The sequence below is a fragment of the Somniosus microcephalus genome, chromosome 19 (assembly GCF_052327205.1).
Source record: "Somniosus microcephalus isolate GS21.2 chromosome 19, FLI_Smic_1.0, whole genome shotgun sequence".
Taxonomy (NCBI): Eukaryota; Metazoa; Chordata; class Chondrichthyes; order Squaliformes; family Somniosidae; genus Somniosus; species Somniosus microcephalus.
The window spans coordinates 75,097,332-75,114,194 of NC_141005.1; the positions used below are offsets into that span (position 1 = coordinate 75,097,332).

Here is a 16,863-nt window from a genome sequence, read left to right on the forward strand (position 1 = left end):
AGAGTTGGGGTACTGGAGGGCTGGGGGTCAAAGGGAGAGTTGGGGTACTGGAGGTCAAAGGGAGAGTTGGGGTACTGGAGGGCTGGGGGTCAAAGGGAGAGTTGGGGTACTGGAGGGCTGGGGGTCAAAGGGAGAGTTGGGGTACTGGAGGGCTGGGGGTCAAAGGGAGAGTTGGGGTACTGGAGGGCTGGGGGTCAAAGGGAGAGTTGGGGTACTGGAGGGCTGGGGGGTCAAAGGGAGAGTTGGGGTACTGGAGGGCTGGGGGTCAAAGGGAGAGTTGGGGTACTGGAGGGATAGGAGTCAAAGGGAGAGTTGGGGTACTGGAGGGCTGGGGGTCAAAGGGAGAGTTGGGGTACTGGAGGGCTGGGGGTCAAAGGGAGAGTTGGGGTACTGGAGGGCTGGGGGTCAAAGGGAGAGTTGGGGTACTGGAGGGCTGGGGGTCAAAGGGAGAGTTGGGGTACTGGAGGGCTGGGGGGTCAAAGGGAGAGTTGGGGTACTGGAGGGCTGGGGGTCTGGAGGGATGGGAGTCAAAGGGAGAGTTGGGGTACTGGAGGGCTGGGGGTCAAAGGGAGAGTTGGGGTACTGGAGGGCTTGGGGTCAAAGGGAGAGTTGGGGTACTGGAGGTCAAAGGGAGAGTTGGGGTACTGGAGGGCTGGGGGTCAAAGGGAGAGTTGGGGTACTGGAGGGCTGGGGGTCAAAGGGAGAGTTGGGGTACTGGAGGGCTGGGGGTCAAAGGGAGAGTTGGGGTACTGGAGGGCTGGGGGTCAAAGGGAGAGTTGGGGTACTGGAGGGCTGGGGGTCAAAGGGAGAGTTGGGGTACTGGAGGGCTGGGGGGTCAAAGGGAGAGTTGGGGTACTGGAGGGCTGGGGGTCAAAGGGAGAGTTGGGGTACTGGAGGGATAGGAGTCAAAGGGAGAGTTGGGGTACTGGAGGGCTGGGGGTCAAAGGGAGAGTTGGGGTACTGGAGGGCTGGGGGTCAAAGGGAGAGTTGGGGTACTGGAGGGCTGGGGGTCAAAGGGAGAGTTGGGGTACTGGAGGGCTGGGGGTCAAAGGGAGAGTTGGGGTACTGGAGGGCTGGGGGGTCAAAGGGAGAGTTGGGGTACTGGAGGGCTGGGGGTCAAAGGGAGAGTTGGGGTACTGGAGGGCTGGGGGTCTGGAGGGATGGGAGTCAAAGGGAGAGTTGGGGTACTGGAGGGCTGGGGGTCAAAGGGAGTGTTGGGGTACTGGAGGGATGGGGGTCAAAGGGAGAGTTGGGGTACTGGAGGGCTGGGGGTCTGGAGGGATGGGAGTCAAAGGGAGAGTTGGGGTACTGGAGGGCTGGGGGTCAAAGGGAGTGTTGGGGTACTGGAGGGATGGGGGTCAAAGGGAGAGTTGGGGTACTGGAGGGATGGGGGTCAAAGGGAGAGTTGGGGTACTGGAGGGCTGGGGGTCAAAGGGAGAGTTGGGGTACTGGAGGGATGGGGGTCAAAGGGAGAGTTGGGGTACTGGAGGGATGGGGGTCAAAGGGAGAGTTGGGGTACTGGAGGGATAGGCTTTGATGAGAGAATTAGGGTACTACAACAACAACAACAGTTTGTATTTATATAGCGCCTTTAACACAGTAAAACATCCCAAGGCGCTTCACAGGAGTGTTAGAAGACAAACATTTTTTTGACACCGAGCCACATAAGGAGATATTAGGTCAGGTGACCAAAAGCTTGGTCAACGAGGTAGATTTCAAGGAGTGTCTTAAAGGAGGAGAGAGAAGCGGAGAGGTTTAGGGAGGGAATTCCAGAGCCTAGGGTCTAGGCAGCTGAAGGCATGGCCGCCAATGATGGAGCGATTCAAATCGGGGATGTGCAAGAGGCCAGAATTGGAAGGGCGCAGAGATCTCGGAGGGTTGTAGGGCCAGAGGAGGTTACAGAGATAGGGAGGGGTGAGGCCATGGAGGGATTTGAAAACAAGGATGAGAATTCTAAAATTGAGGCGTTACCGGACCGGGAGCCAGTGTAGGTCAGCGAGCACAGGGGTGATGGGTGAACGGGACTTGGTGCGAGTTAGGACACGGGCAGCCGAGTTTTGGATCACCTCAAGTTTACGTAGGGTAGAATGTGGGAGCCCAGCCAGGAGTGGGTTGGAATAGTTACGTCTAGAGGTAACAAAGGAATGGATGAGGGTTTCAGCAGCGCATGAGCTGAGGCAAGGTGGGAGACGGACGATGATACGGAGGTGGAAGTAGACGGTCTTGGTAATGGAGTGGATATGTGATCGGAAGCTCATCTCACGGACAAATGTGACACCAAGGTGGTGAACAGTCTAGTTCAGCCTCAGACTGTGACCAGGGAGAGGGATGGAATCAGTGGTTAGGGAACGGAGTTTGTGGCAGGAACCGAAAACAATGACATTGGTCTTCCGAGTATTTAGTTGGAGGAAATTTCTGCTCATCCAGTACTGGATGTCGGACAAGCAGCGTGACAATTTAGAGACCGTGGAGGGGTCGGGGGAGGTGGTGGTGAGGTAGAGCTGGGTGACGTCAGCGTACATGTGGAAACTGACGCTGTACTTTCGGATGTCGCTGAGGGGCAGCAGGTAGATGAGAAATAGGAGGAGCCAAGGATAGGCCAGAGGTAATGGCGCAGGAGCGGGAAGAGAAGCCATTGATTCTCTGGCTACGACTGGATAGATAAGAATGGAACCAGGCGAGTGCAGTCCCACCCAGCTGGACGATGGTGGAGAGGCATTGGAGGAGGATGGTGTAATTAACCGTGTCAAAAGCTGCAGACAAGTCGAGAAGGATGAGGAAGGATAGTTTTCTGCAGTCACAGTCACATATTTGTGACTTTGATAAGGGCCATTTCAGTGCTATGGCAGGGTCGAAAACCTGTTTGGAGGGATTCAAATATAGACTTAGGTTTTGATGGGAGAGTTCGGGTACTAGAGGAATGGGCTTCGATGGGAGAGTTCGGGTACTAGAAGGATGGACTTCAATGGGAGAGTTCGGGTACTAGAGGCTGAACTTCGATGGGAGAGTTCGGGTACTAGAGGATGAACTTCGATGGGAGAGTTCGGGTACTAGAGGATGAACTTCGATGGGAGAGTTCGGGTACTAGAGGATGAACTTCGATGGGAGAGTTAGGGTATTGGAGGGTTGGGCTTTGATAAGAGAGTTAGAGTACGAGAGGGATGGGCTTCGATGGGAGAGTTCAGGTACTAGAATGATGGACTTCGATGGGAGAGTTCGGGTACTAGAAGGATGGACTTCGATGGGAGAGTTCGGGTACTGGAGGGTTGGGCTTTGATGAGAGAGTTAGGGTACGAGAGGGATGGGCTTCAATGGGAAATGAAGGGCAATGGAGAGGTGAGTTTCGATGGGAGAGAAAGCGATTTGGAGCTGGGGAACAGATAGACCAAAAACCATCAAGTTAATGGCTTAAAGAACTAAACACAGTATGTTGCTGTGAAACAAAACTGATCATAATTATATCAACCCGGAGGCATTAAATCAACAAGAGAGAAGCTGTCAGTTCAAATTTAAAATGAATCAGAAAAAAACGTCTAAATCTTGCTACTTTCACAAGTATCTAACCCATGCTGTACCTGCCCTAGGAGTGTTTGATGGGACAGTGCAGAGGGAGCTTTACTCTGTATCTAACCCATGCTGTACCTGCCCTGGGAGTGTTTGACGGGACAGTGTAGAGGGAGCTTTACTCTGTATCTAACCCGTGCTGTACCTGCCCTGGGAGTGTATGATGGGACAGTGTAGAGGGAGCTTTACTCTGTATCTAACCCGTGCTGTATCTGCCCTGGGAGTGTTTGACGGGACAGTGTAGAGGGAGCTTTACTCTGTATCGAATCCATGCTGTAGCTGCCCTGGATACTCATGCATTACATTTATGGTTATATGACTTCCTCTTTATGTTCTACACTACGAGACATGCCTGTGGTTGACTGGGAGCTGAATGTTCTTTACTCCCTGCCTTTCACAATGAAATACGAACATCTTGCAGCCTGACCTGCTGGAGGTTGCCAGGGGTCCTCATCACTGAGATCAGTAGAAATGTTCAGCATGGTCTCCCCTATGCTGTTCCATGAGAGGAGCTCGGGTTTGCTTTCGGAGGTTGTCCTGGGTGAACCCTTCACACTATAATTGTGTTCAGAGTGCCGGCACTGCTTTTTGACATCCGTTGTATTTTTGTCCTCCGCTGACCAAGATCTTTTGCCTCGCAGTTTCTCTGGGGCTTCCTGGATAAAAAGAAAAATAGCTCATTATTTGGCCGAAGCTCCGCCCTCTGTAGGGCCATGGTAACCAGAGTGTTTCCAGATCACTGCTGGCAGAGTTATGTGTTTCTTTTCTCTCGGTGCCATGCGGTTAACTCCAGCTGGGAGGTCAGGACTCTGTGCCGTTGCCTATGTCAGTCCTGTTTCATAAACAGTTACTAGGTATCAGCTTTGGCTCGGTGGTAGCTCTCTCGCCTCTGAGTCAGGAGGTTGTGGGTTTAAGCCCCACTCCGGAGACTTGGGCACATTATCCAGGCTGACAGCTCACTGCAGTGCTGAGGGAGTGCTGGACATTCGAAGGTTGCGTCTTTCGGATGAGACATTAAACCGAGGCGCCATCTGCCCTTCCAGGTGGATGTAAAAAGATCCCATGGCACTATTTCGAAGAAGAGCAAGGGAGTTCTCCCCGGTGTCAATATTAATCCCTCACTCAACATCACCAAAAACAGATTATCGGGTCATTATCACGTTGCTGTTTGTGGGAGCTTGCTGTGCGCAAATTGGCTGCTGCGTTTCCTACATTACATCAGTGACTACACTCCTAAAGGTACTTCATTCGCTGTAAAGTGCTTTGGGACATCCTGAGGTCATGGGCGATGCCACAGAAATGCAAGTCTTTTCTACAAATTTCCACACTCCTGCTGAGGGAAGGGGCTGGTGTCCACTCGCACCTCCTGCAGCGCAGGCAGAGAGGGAGAAGTGGGGCACACAGCAGAGGGATGAATCACGGAGAGGGCACCGCAGCCTTGGTCACCCCACTTCCACCTGTCACCCCAAGAGCCTGGTGTTGTTTGAAAGCAGCAGGCCTGTGGTTTCTGGCTGGGGAAGGAACATCGCTCCAGGAAACTGCAGGAGGGAGGCAAAAGAAATTAAAAAATAAAATGATTTCAAGAATGGAATATTCTTTAGTGATGCTTGGACTCAGTTCATCTCTTCGAAGCCCTAAATAAGGCAGTTGTCATAGAACGCAAATGGTTTATAACAAACTGTGATTGGCCTGGATTGTCCAATCACGTTCAGACACCATGATCACTGACCCTGCTGTAGATTCTGGGGTCGAGCTCATTATAATACCTCAGGCAAACGCCAGGTAACTGCCCTCTGACTGGGGGCTTTCCCATTGGCGGGGAGTGGGGGCGGGGGGTGGGGGGGGGAGAATTAGCATTGCTGTTGCAGGATTTAAAGGCCTGCAGCAGCTTAAAGGGGCAGGCACCGTTACACTTATTTTTTGCTGCAACAAAAAAAAGGTTCAAAGAATAACGAGTCTCCAACAGGTCTGCAGGAGGGTAGAGTTTGTGATGAACTTTGCCTTCGCAGCCTGTATTATGGTCAACAAACCATATCATGAAATCTCCATGTTACTCCTACTGTGAACTCTGCTCCTCGGAAAACTATTACTAACCCCTCTTCCTTCTTTAGATGTGTCAGAGGAAGATTACACAGACCCCAGTCCGTTCAGCTCTTCACGGCACGCGCCACCGCTCACTCCGTCCCTCCCAGCTCAGGGAGCTCCACCCCTGGGCAGTTAGACGGCGAGCCAGACAGGAGTGCGCCGGGTGACAAACAGAGCAGCAGCAGCTGGGCCAGCCCACGGAGAGGGGGAGCTCGCTGGCTGTGGGGCCTGGATCTCATGGGTCCTGCTTTTAAAAGAACATTGCTGGCAGAGTGTTGGTGCTGTCAGACAGTGGGCTACGGGTGGTGGCCTGGCTGGAGGAGTCCGCCAGCAGCAGCAACAGCAACTTGCATTTTATACAGCACCTTTAACGTATTAAAACGTCCCAAGGTGCTTCACAGGAGCGTAGTCAGACGAAAATTGACACCGAGCCACATAAAGAGATATTAGGACAGGTCAAAGAGGTCGGTTTTAAGGAGTGTCTTAAAGGAGGAGAGGTGGAGAGGTTTAGAGAGAGAATTCCAGGGCCTAAGCAGCTGAAGGCACGGCCACCAATGGTGGAGTGACGGAAATCACCGGAGGACCCTTTAACAGCTCCACAGCCCACCATGAAGCACGTGGCAGCTCCAGGGACATCCATAGTGCTGGTCCCTATGAGAGAGACCTAAAGACAGTCTATACTCCATCTATGGACGCTCAGACTCTTGCTATAGAGGCCTTGGATGCCAGATCAGAGAAGGCTGCCTCTTCTAGCCTACAAAGGATTGGGGTCAGCTTGCACACAAGCACCTTACAGGGTTTCCATGATCTGATTGGGACCATTAGGTTTACTTTCCTGCAGATCCTTGGCCATGCTGAGCTAGTGCCCAGTACTAGTGGCGTGGCAGTAATGGGCAAGGACGATCGTGTTGCCAATATGGTTGCTCATTAAAATTATGGCTGCACTAAAGTTGTTGAGCATGCAGACATTGGTTCTGAGGTTCTACAGGGATTCTCCTGGTCTCCTGCTGTAACCTTGGTGGGAAACCAGCGCAACACCTAAGGAGACGAGAGGGATCCAGTTCCATCGATTCTTTGTGGTTTCTGCCAGTTTCTGCATTGCCTTGTAAAGGGCGATCTGCCTCTTACAAGGCAAATGATTGGCTGGGGTGGGGGTGGGGGGAGGAGCGAGGGGCAGGGACTCTCCAAGCCAGAGTTCCCTTTCCTAAGGCTCACTGGGGACAGTAGCAGCAGCTAGTGACATCAGTCATTCATGAAAGAAAGACTTATGAAATAATACTGAGCGGCCTGCAGGTGGCGCTGTCCAGGGAGGGTATAAATACTCGGGCACGGGCCCAGCTTGCGCAGGACAGTCTTAACAGGAACTAGTGAAGGACACAACTAGATCTCCATGTTGTAAAACAGTTGATTAAAGCTTTAACGCTTAGACCAAGTGCCTAGTAGTTTTCTTACGTCAGCTGGTACACAGGGCACAGGTGGGCACCACGAGTTAGGTCCATGCCTGGAAAGCAGCCTGGGCCTCCTAAGAAGAAAAATTATTATCCTGCATCAGTCCCCTTGCTTGGGGGCCAATCAGAGCATCGCCAGGGTCGGGGAAGAGACCTGGGCAACCCCCCTCCCCCAACCCTCACCACAGGTGGGCAGTCGGACAAATTTCTGTTGGGTAGGCAGATGCCAACGAAGCATCCCAAGAGGTACTTGCACCCACCTTCCCCATGCAAGTTCAGCCGGAGGTCAGAGTTGAAGGGTGTGTTTTGGTGCAAGCACCAGGATTGTTGACCATGGATTTTTGGCACCATTCATTGTCCTGTAAGGTTTGGAGTAGATTTAATGAGGTGGCCTGAATGGGAACTGGGAATTGACGCGCCCAGAGAAGGGTCTGTCGATGATGGCGGGAAGGGCGCTCCCTCCAGTGGTCGTCAGGAAAAGGTCTCCCGTATCTGTAATGTATGCAATGTATATATACCTTAAGGGAGAGAACTACTTTTTACAGCTCCTGTATACTGTAGTACCGGCAGTGACCACACCTGTATATAAACCCTGAGTAGTGATCTGTACAGTTAGTTCTAGAGTAACCCTCATTCAGTAAACACCTGTTGATCGTTCCCTGCAGTCTGTTGTCTGATTATTGAAGGACACAACATTAAGATACACGGATATAACATTGGCGACGACGCAGATTCGAACCTACCTGCAACTCTGCATCACCTCCCAGGGATTCGCTCCTGGAGAACAGTGGAAGGAGGTCGAGTCCAGAAGCACGGGTGTCGATCACGGGCAACCGCCCAGTCATCCAGCGGAGATTTGAGCATCGCAGGGGAGGCTGTCAAGAGCCAGGCTTGGCTTTCCAGTCACGGTGGTCCAGCGAAACAGGCTGGCAACAGGTACTGCGCAGACCCTTCCCGGACAGCGGCGGCTAGAGCCGACCGAGCGGCACAGAAAAAGGCCGAGCAGCGTCGACGGGGGAGAGAGGGCAGAGCGCACAGGGCGCAGCCGGTGTTCAGGACCGAGCGGCATCAACGGGGAGAGAGACGAGAGAGAGCAGAGCGCAGCCGGTGTTCAAGGGCCGAGCAGCGTCAACGGGGGAGAGAGGCGCGCAGGAAAACGCGAGGCGCTGCCATTGCCACGAGGACCGCAGAGAGCGGCATTGGCAGCAGCGCAGGAGCAGCGCACGAAACCCACAGGGCGTCGCCATTTGCCACGAGGACCGCCGAGAGCGGCGTTGGCAGCAGCGCGGGAGACGCCATTTTAAGCCGCAGCGGGGAAGAAAGGAAAGCGCGGGAGACGCCATTTTAAGCCGCAGCGGGGAAGAAAGGAAAGCGCGGGAGACGCCATTTTAAGCCAGTCTAACCACACCCAAAAATGCCGAAGATTGGCAGTATCACAGCGTTCGACAATGAAGTCGAAGATTGGACGACATATGTCGAACGCATAGAAGTATACTGCCAGGCGAATGAAGTGCCAGATGACAAGAAAGCGCTGGTATTGTTGAATTCAATGGGTGCAAAAACGTATGGCTTACTACGAAACCTAGTAACCCCAGAGAAGCCAGTAGAAAAGGATTTTGAAAACATAGTGTCAATCCTACAGGACCACTTAAACCCCACACCGCTGCTGATAGCAGAAAGATTTAAGTTTCACAAAAGGAACCAGCATAAAGATGAAAGTAATGCTGAGTATTTAACGGAACTGCGCAAGCTATCGAAACACTGCCAGTTTGGAACGGGACTAGCAGATACTTTAAGGGACAAGTTTGTGTGTGGGCTTCAAAGTGAAGGAACCCAGAAACGGCTTCTATCAGAAAAGGATCTTACGCTGGACAAGGCTTTCAGCATTGCAGTATCACACGAAGCAGCAGCACGGGGCGCTGCAGAGATACAACGGAGACCGCAAGAATATGGCACAAATGAAATGTCATACGGAACAATGAAGTGCTATCGCTGCGGCAGAACAACACACGACCATAATGATTGCTGGTTCAAGGACAAAGTGTGCAGACAGTGTGGAAAAGTAGGACACATAGCAAGAGTCTGCAAGTCGGGAAAGAAAACCAGCAGCAAGAAATCTCCACAGGAGAAGTACAAGAAGGTACATAAGGTGACGGAGAGTAGTTCAGACGAACAGAAGAGTGATAGACTCCGGAAGCAAGGAGCTGGGTTGTCTGAAACTACATAATGTGATCAAAACGGAGGATCACCAAACTATCTGGGTCACGCTCAAGATAGCAGGAGTCCAAGTGAAAATGGAATTGGACACAGGATCAGCCCTAACAAGTCATAAACCGAAGCGACTACAAGCGGCTATTCTCACATATACCCTTGAGAGATACAAAGATTGTCTTGAAGACGTACACGGGGCAAAAAGTCTATCCCAAAGGAAAAATAAGGGTGAACGTTATATATAACGGCAAGGAAACACCAAAAATGGACCTATATGTATTGCCAGATGGAGGACCACCACTACTAGGACGTGAATGGATCCGGAAGATACAGCTAGATTGGCATTCCATACAAGCACTGACTGTAGATGCCAAAAAGGATGACGACGTCACACCTGGACGACTGTCAAAAATGCTAACCGACGCACAAGAAGTGTTCCAGCAGGGACTCGGAACACTAAAAGGCATAACAGCGACGATCAAAATAGAGGAAAATGCAAGCCCAAAGTTTTTTAAGGCCAGACCGGTACCTTATGCAATCCGCCCAGCCGTCGAAGCAGAGCTGGAAGGTTTGGAACGTTCAGGAGTACTGTCCAAAGTGGACTGGAGCGAGTGGGCTACACCCATCGTTCCTGTAATGAAGAGGTCGTTGAGTAATACGCCTGGAGAACCAAAGAAGGTTCGCATCTGTGGGGACTTTAAGGTGACAGTGAACCCAGTCCTTCACACTGTACAATATCCGCTTCCGCAGATTGAAGATATTTTCGCCTCGCTATCTGGAGGGAAACGCTTCACTAAGATTGATCTGGCCCAGGCGTACCTGCAAATGGAGGTAGAAGAAGCCTCGAAACAGTACCTCATGATCAACACTCATAAAGGTCTCTACCAATACAACCGGCTGGTGTTCGGGGTAGCATCAGCTCCGGCTATTTGGCAAAGGACAATAGAACAAGTCCTGCAAGGGATTCCAGGGACCCAGTGTTATTTGGACAACATCCTGGTCACGGGCGAAAATGACAGTGATCACCTCGCCAACCTGGAGCAGGTGCTCACTAGATTGAAGGAATATGGGCTCCGAGCTAATCGCCACAAATGCGAGTTTTTCCAGAAGCAGATCTCGTATTGTGGCCATGTTATTGATAAAGAGGGGTTACATAAGTCCCCTGAAAAGATTGAGGCAGTAGTCAAGGCTCCAGCACCGGAAAATGTGTCACAACTGAGGTCGTTCCTCGGGCTGGTGAACTACTACCATAAGTTCTTGCCGAATTTGTCTACCGTACTACACCCACTGAACACCCTACTGCAAACGGGGGTACCATGGAAGTGGAGTGACGAATGTAAACGAGCTTTCCAGAAGAGCAAAGCATTGATCACATCAAAAGAGGTGTTGGCTCATTTCAACCCAGCACTACCAATTCGGTTGGCGTGTGATGCATCACCCTACGGCATTGGAGCGGTGCTGTCGCACAAATTCCCGGACGGCTCGGAGAGGCCAGTAGCCTTTGTGTCTCGGTCACTAACCTCAGCTGAGCGTAACTACACCCAGATTGACAGGGAGGCCCTCAGCCTAGTGTGGGGAGTGAAAAAGTTCAATCACTATCTGCACGGGCAGAAGTTCACCTTGCTGACTGACCACCAACCACTTGTCTCCATCTTTAATCCAAAGAAGGGCGTTCCGGTGATGACTGCGCAACGGCTACAAAGATGGTCACTTTTTCTAGGGGCGCACCAATATGAAATCGAGTATAAGGGCACGAAACAGCATGGAAACGCTGATGGGCTATCACGCCTGCCACTGCCTACTGCGGAGGAAACACCAGCAGTGGATCCTGTCGAAATATTTCATTCGACTATAATTGAATGCTTGCCAGTAACTAACGCTGGTATAGAGAAGGAGACCCGAAATGACCCGACACTGTCTCGGGTATATGATTTGACGGTGAAGGGATGGCCAGCACATGGCGACTCACTGTTGCCAGCATTCTCATCCAGAAGAGAACAGCTGTCAGTATGCCAGGGGACCTTGATGTGTGGATCCCGAGTGGTAATTCCACCCAAGTTAAGGGAGAGAGTGCTCAATGAGCTTCACGAAGGTCATCTGGGAGGGGTGAAAATGAAAAGCCTTGCTAGGGCTTATGTGTGGTGGCCGGGGATCGATCAGCAAATCGAGGACCTGACAAAGAGCTGCTCAGGATGCCAGAAGGTCCAAAATGCACCACCACATGCCCCTCTACACCCATGGGAGTGGCCCTCATCTCCATGACAACGGGTGCATATTGATTTTGCTGGTCCATTCATGGACTCAATGTTTTTAATAGCCGTGGATGCGCACTCGAAATGGCCTGAGGTGATCAAAATGTCCTCCACCACCACGGAGAAAACTATTGCAGTCCTATGGACCATTTTTGCCAGGAACGGCTTGCCAGAGCAGATTTGCTCTGATAACGGACCACAGTTTGTGTCCGAAGAGTTTCGAAGATTTATGAAAAGGAATGGGGTAAGGCATTACACATCCGCCCCGTATCATCCAGCCACAAATGGATTGGCTGAGAGGTTCGTACAAACCTTTAAAAAAGCAGTAAAGGCCATGTGCGATGACGACATTCCATTGCAGCATAAGGTGGACAATTTCCTGTTAGCCTACAGAAATGCGACACATGCAGTCACCAACCAGGCCCCGGCCATGTTGTTCTTTAACCGAAGGTTGAGATCTCGTCTGGATTTGCTCAGACCAAATGTACGAAGAGATGTTGAGAGTAAGCAATTCCAGCACATCAATGAGAAGCCGACAAGGAGCTTTAATGTAGGGCAACCAGTCTTGGCCCGCGACTACCGAACAGAGAAATGGCAACCAGGAACGATATGCACACGGCAGGGGCCACTAATGTACACAGTGGATGTTGGGGAGAACATTGTGAGACGCCATGCTGACCAGATCCTAGAGTCACAGGAACGAGTCAACCCCATGTCTCGGCCATACGTACCTGGTGAGGAACCCGACGTACAGGTCGCATCTACCTCAGAAACAATAGCATTGGAAGCTGATGAATCAACTGACGACAGGGTGCTAGAATCGCCTCCGCACCAAGAGCGAGACACTTGGGAAAGGCGTTATCCAGAAAGAATCAGGAAGCCTCCCCAGAGACTGAATATATTAATGGACTATTTTCATATAACATTGTATATTAAAAATGTTAATTGTTAAATGAGTATTATGGTACAGGTAGACTACCCTTTATCCGAACTTCCGAAAACTGAAACCCTCTAAAAACCGAAGGTTTTTTCGTTCAGCGTAAGTCGTGCGCACGACCCCCCGCGGACCCCCCCGCCGCGGACCCCCGCCGGCCCCGACCCCCACGCGGCCCCCCGCCGACCCCAACGACTTACGCTGAGCGTCAGCGTAAGTCGTGCGCACGACCCCCCCGCTGACCCCCGCCGGCCCCGACCCCCGCCGACCCCCCCCCGCGGACCCCCGCCGACCCCGACCCCCGCCGACTTACGCTGAGCGTCAGCGTAAGTCGTGCGCACGACCCCCCGCGGACCCCTACCGACCCCCCCGCCGACTTACGCTGAGCGTCAGCGTAAGTCGTGCGCACGACCCCCCGCGGACCCCCCCGCGGCCCTGACCCCCGCCGACCCCCCCCAGCCCCGACCCCCGCCGACCCCGACCCCCCCGCGGACCCCCGCCAACCCACCTTCCGAAATCCGAAATTCTCCGAAACACGGCTGGTCCCGAGGTTTTCGGATAAAGGATAGTCTACCTGTACTGTTAATCTAAAAGGGGAGGAATTGTAATGTATGTAATGTATAATATACCTTAAGGGAGAGAACTACTTTTTACAGCTCCTGTATACTGTAGTACCGGCAGTGACCACACCTGTATATAAACCCTGAGTAGTGATCTGTACAGTTGGTTCTAGAGTAACCCTCATTCAGTAAACACCTGTTGATCGTTCCCTGCAGTCTGTTGTCTGATTATTGAAGGACACAACATTAAGATACACGGATATAACAGTATCAAACTGGCACAAATGTCTCTTGTGGCCAGCAACAGGTTGTCCTCTGCATTCTCTTCAGGTCACTGCTGTCACAGAGAACCATTCCATTAAACAATGCCCACTCCCACCTACCATCTCTCATCAGAATACCATCTCCATACAGTGGAGGCCCCACTATTAGCACTGCCTCCTGCTTTCATGCTGATTCGACAGATTGTGCGCCCTCCCCCAAGAGAACAGCATTGAAACAACAAAAGGGAAAATAGAGTTTCATCGTTTATTCAGGTGCTCACACAAACCCGGCCGTATCTATGTTCTACCTCTTGGTGACTGATCTACTTCTGAACCTTAAACTTGGCTGAAGTGGTCCCTGAGGGACACCTGTTGTGATGGGTGGAAGTGGGGCATTGCAATCTTCCTGGCAGAGTCATGGCTGTGATTCTCTGGGTGCAGGGGGTCGATATATCCCTCCGACAGTTGGAGCCACGCGTGACAATACTGCGGCTGCCGCTGCCTGCCCGCTCTCGGGCGCTGCCTGGCTCGATGTGCGGCCACCTTGAGAAGAAGCCACCTTGTCGGGGCTTCCTGCGGTCACGCCGCTGATGCTGGCCCCCACGGCTGGAGGCCTGGCGAGCTGCGTGAGAACAGTCCGCAGGGTGTCTCTGAGGCCACTGAAACCCACTGTCACTGCCCGTTCTAGACGATCACCTATTCTTTCCAAGCTGGCAGTGATGGACTGGATGCCCGTGGCCTGCACAGCTTCGGTTGCAATGCTCCCAAGAGAATGCTGCTCTGTGCTCGGTCCCTTCCTGTCGTGGGACTCCCCTGCAGATGGCTGTGAAGGTGACACTAGCTCCATGATGCTCTGCATTGCTGAAAATTCCTCCCACATCCCCGCAGTGCTATGGGACGCGCGCTGCCGCTTATTCCCGGACACCTGCTGCGTCGTGCTCGAGGCGGACTCTAAGGTGGAAGCTAATACCTTGTGCTTCTGCATTAACTCGCGTCGGAAAGAAGGTCCACTTGGACACCAATCCCCTCCGTTGGAGCCAGGACCCGGGCTCACAGGCTGCTCCGACCTCTCCTCTTCCTCTCCTGCCCATTCCAGCTGCCCTTCCACATGTGTGTCAAATGGTGCTGTGCGAGAGTCCGCCGTGCCACTTGGTCCTGGGCCTACGCCTTGGGAAGAGCCTACAGGAAGAGACAAGAACAACCCATTAAATTGCAACCCCCGGGACATGCCTCCATGGAGGGAGAGTTCTTGTGTCCCAGTGACAGCTACTCTGCCAGCCGCCACTGCGCCAAAACTGATGCGCAACAGGAACACGTAAAATTGGTCATCGGGATATGGCTAGTGTGCTGGGGACCCCAATCACGCCCCAGGAAGCAGTGGGCCAGAGGATGAAAGTCGGCCAGAACCAGGCCCACAGTGATTCTGGGGGAGGGGGAGGGTGGCGAACAGTGTCCAATAGCTGCCCGCAGTTTCAATATGGAGCCAGGAGAAGCATTCCTGCTCCTTCTGACCCCACGTTCAGTTAAGGTGAAATATGTTGTTACTTACCTTTTCCTGGCAGCCTCCTTTAGAAACCACTAGTTTGGCTGCTTTAGGCCCAAGAAAACTGCGCTGCGGTCAGTCTCGATCGGATATAGGAAAGGGGCCTGGAGCCAGTGTTAGTTCCTGGATTTACATAGGAAATAGGCCTAACGCTGGTTTCAGGTGTGTGGCCTGACCAATCTGGCATGCGGTGATTGCCCGGGTCAGAATAAGTGCGCGCACGCCGATGCTTATTGGACCCTCCAGCAACCGGGCGTTGTACGGTCCAACTTCTGGGCCAGAGTTCTTTAAGGAGCTGACAGATACTGTGCATGGGGAGGGGGGGTGGGGGGGGGTGGGGGGCGGTGTGAAATGCAGTGGATGTGGTGTACAAGGACTTTCAGAAAGTCTTTGACAAGGTAAAACACAGGAGACTATTGGAGAAGATTAAAGAGTATGGAATTCGGGGAAGGGTAGCAAACTGGATTAAAAACTAGATAGAAGGGTGAAACAGGGAGAAGGAGTTGAAGGCAGTTCTTCAGAGTGCATGGAAGTGGTGTCTCACAGGGTTCTGCTCTGGGACCGCTTCAGTTCATTGTCCACATCAATGATTTGGATAGAGGGTTTAGAGGGAGTGATGTCCAGATTTGCAGATGATACTAAAATATGAGGCACAGTAAATAATTCTGAGGACTTGTAGATATTGATAAGATGGTGGAATGGGCAAAAAAGTGGCAGGTGGAATTCAATGTCAGCAAACATGGGGTGATACATTTAGGTAAAATAAATGAAAGTAATAATTATATTTTGAAGAGGAGAGAGCTAGTGGATATGGAAGAACAGAAAGTAGAGGGGAGATCTAAAAAAGGGAATAAGAAGGGCAAAAAGAGAGTATGAGAATAGATTAGTGGGTAACATAAAAGGGAACCCAAAAGTCTTTTAGAAACATAAATAGTGAACGGGTAGTCAGAGGAAGGGTGGGGCCGATTAGGGGCCAAAAAGGAGATCTTCTTGTGGAGGCAGAGGACATGACTGAGGTACTAAGTGAGGACTTTGCATCTGTCTTCACTGGAGAAGAGGATGCTGCCAATGTAGCAGTGAAGGAGGAGGCAGTTGCGATATTGGATAGGATAAAAATAGATAAAGGAGGTACATTGGGCAGTCCACAAAGTAGAAAAGTCACCCAGGCTAGATGAGACGCATCCTCGGTTACTGAGGGAAGTAAGGGTGGAAATTGCGGAGACTCTGGCCCAAATCTTCCAATACTCCTTAGATATGGGGGTGGTTCCAGAGGACTGCAAATATTGCAAATATACCCGTTCAAAAAAAGTGGCGCGGGAAAACTTTTAGAGACAATAATCCGGGACAAAATTAATTGCTACTTGGAAAAGTATGGGCTAATAAATGGAAGTCAGCATGGAATTGTTAAAGACAAATCGTGTTTGACTGACTTGATCGGGTTCTTTGATGAAGTAACAGAGAGGGTTGATGAGGGCAGTGCAGCTGATGTTGTATATGGACTTTCAAAAGGCGTTTGACAAAAGTACCACATAATAGACTTGTTAGCAAAATTAAATCCCATGAGATTAAAGGGACAGTGGCTGCGTGGATACAAAATTGGCTAAGGGACAGAAAGCAGAGAGTAGTGGTGAACGGTTGTTTTTCAGACTGGAGGGAGGTATACACTGGTGTCTCCAGGGGTCAGTAGTAGGACCACTGCAGCTTAAAATTTTTTTTTTAACGGGCCCGCTCCTGTAATGAACCAGAAGCGTGCTTGCACAGAACGCTTCTACGCAGCTTCCGGTTTGTTGGCAGTAGTCGCGTCCTTTGTGAAATCACCTTTGTATTAACCAAAAATGTACCTGATGACAACTAACAGATTGTGAGCACTTGTTATAACCTCACACGTGCACCTTGAGTCATTGTACCACATGTATTTTCGATCTGTAACTTTTACAGTTCGCTATACGATCACCTTTTTCATATTAATCAAACAAGTATACAGTAGTCATTAAAACCTAAAA

The 16,863-nt window shown here is 51.5% G+C and overlaps 1 protein-coding gene across 2 annotated transcripts in view; it reads right to left on the bottom strand.

Annotated features, from left to right (window-relative positions):
* The window catches only part of LOC147104918 (protein PML-like), a 72,923-nt gene that overhangs the window by 14,005 nt on the left and 42,055 nt on the right, over positions 1-16,863 (bottom strand). For both annotated transcript variants that reach the window (XM_085962055.1, XM_085962054.1), the window contains 2 exons: positions 14,288-14,496; positions 3,992-4,220 (listed from right to left, as the gene is read on the bottom strand). In XM_085962055.1, coding sequence (XP_085818181.1) covers positions 3,992-4,220; positions 14,288-14,496 — 438 coding nt within the window. The remainder of the gene's footprint in view (positions 1-3,991; positions 4,221-14,287; positions 14,497-16,863) is intronic.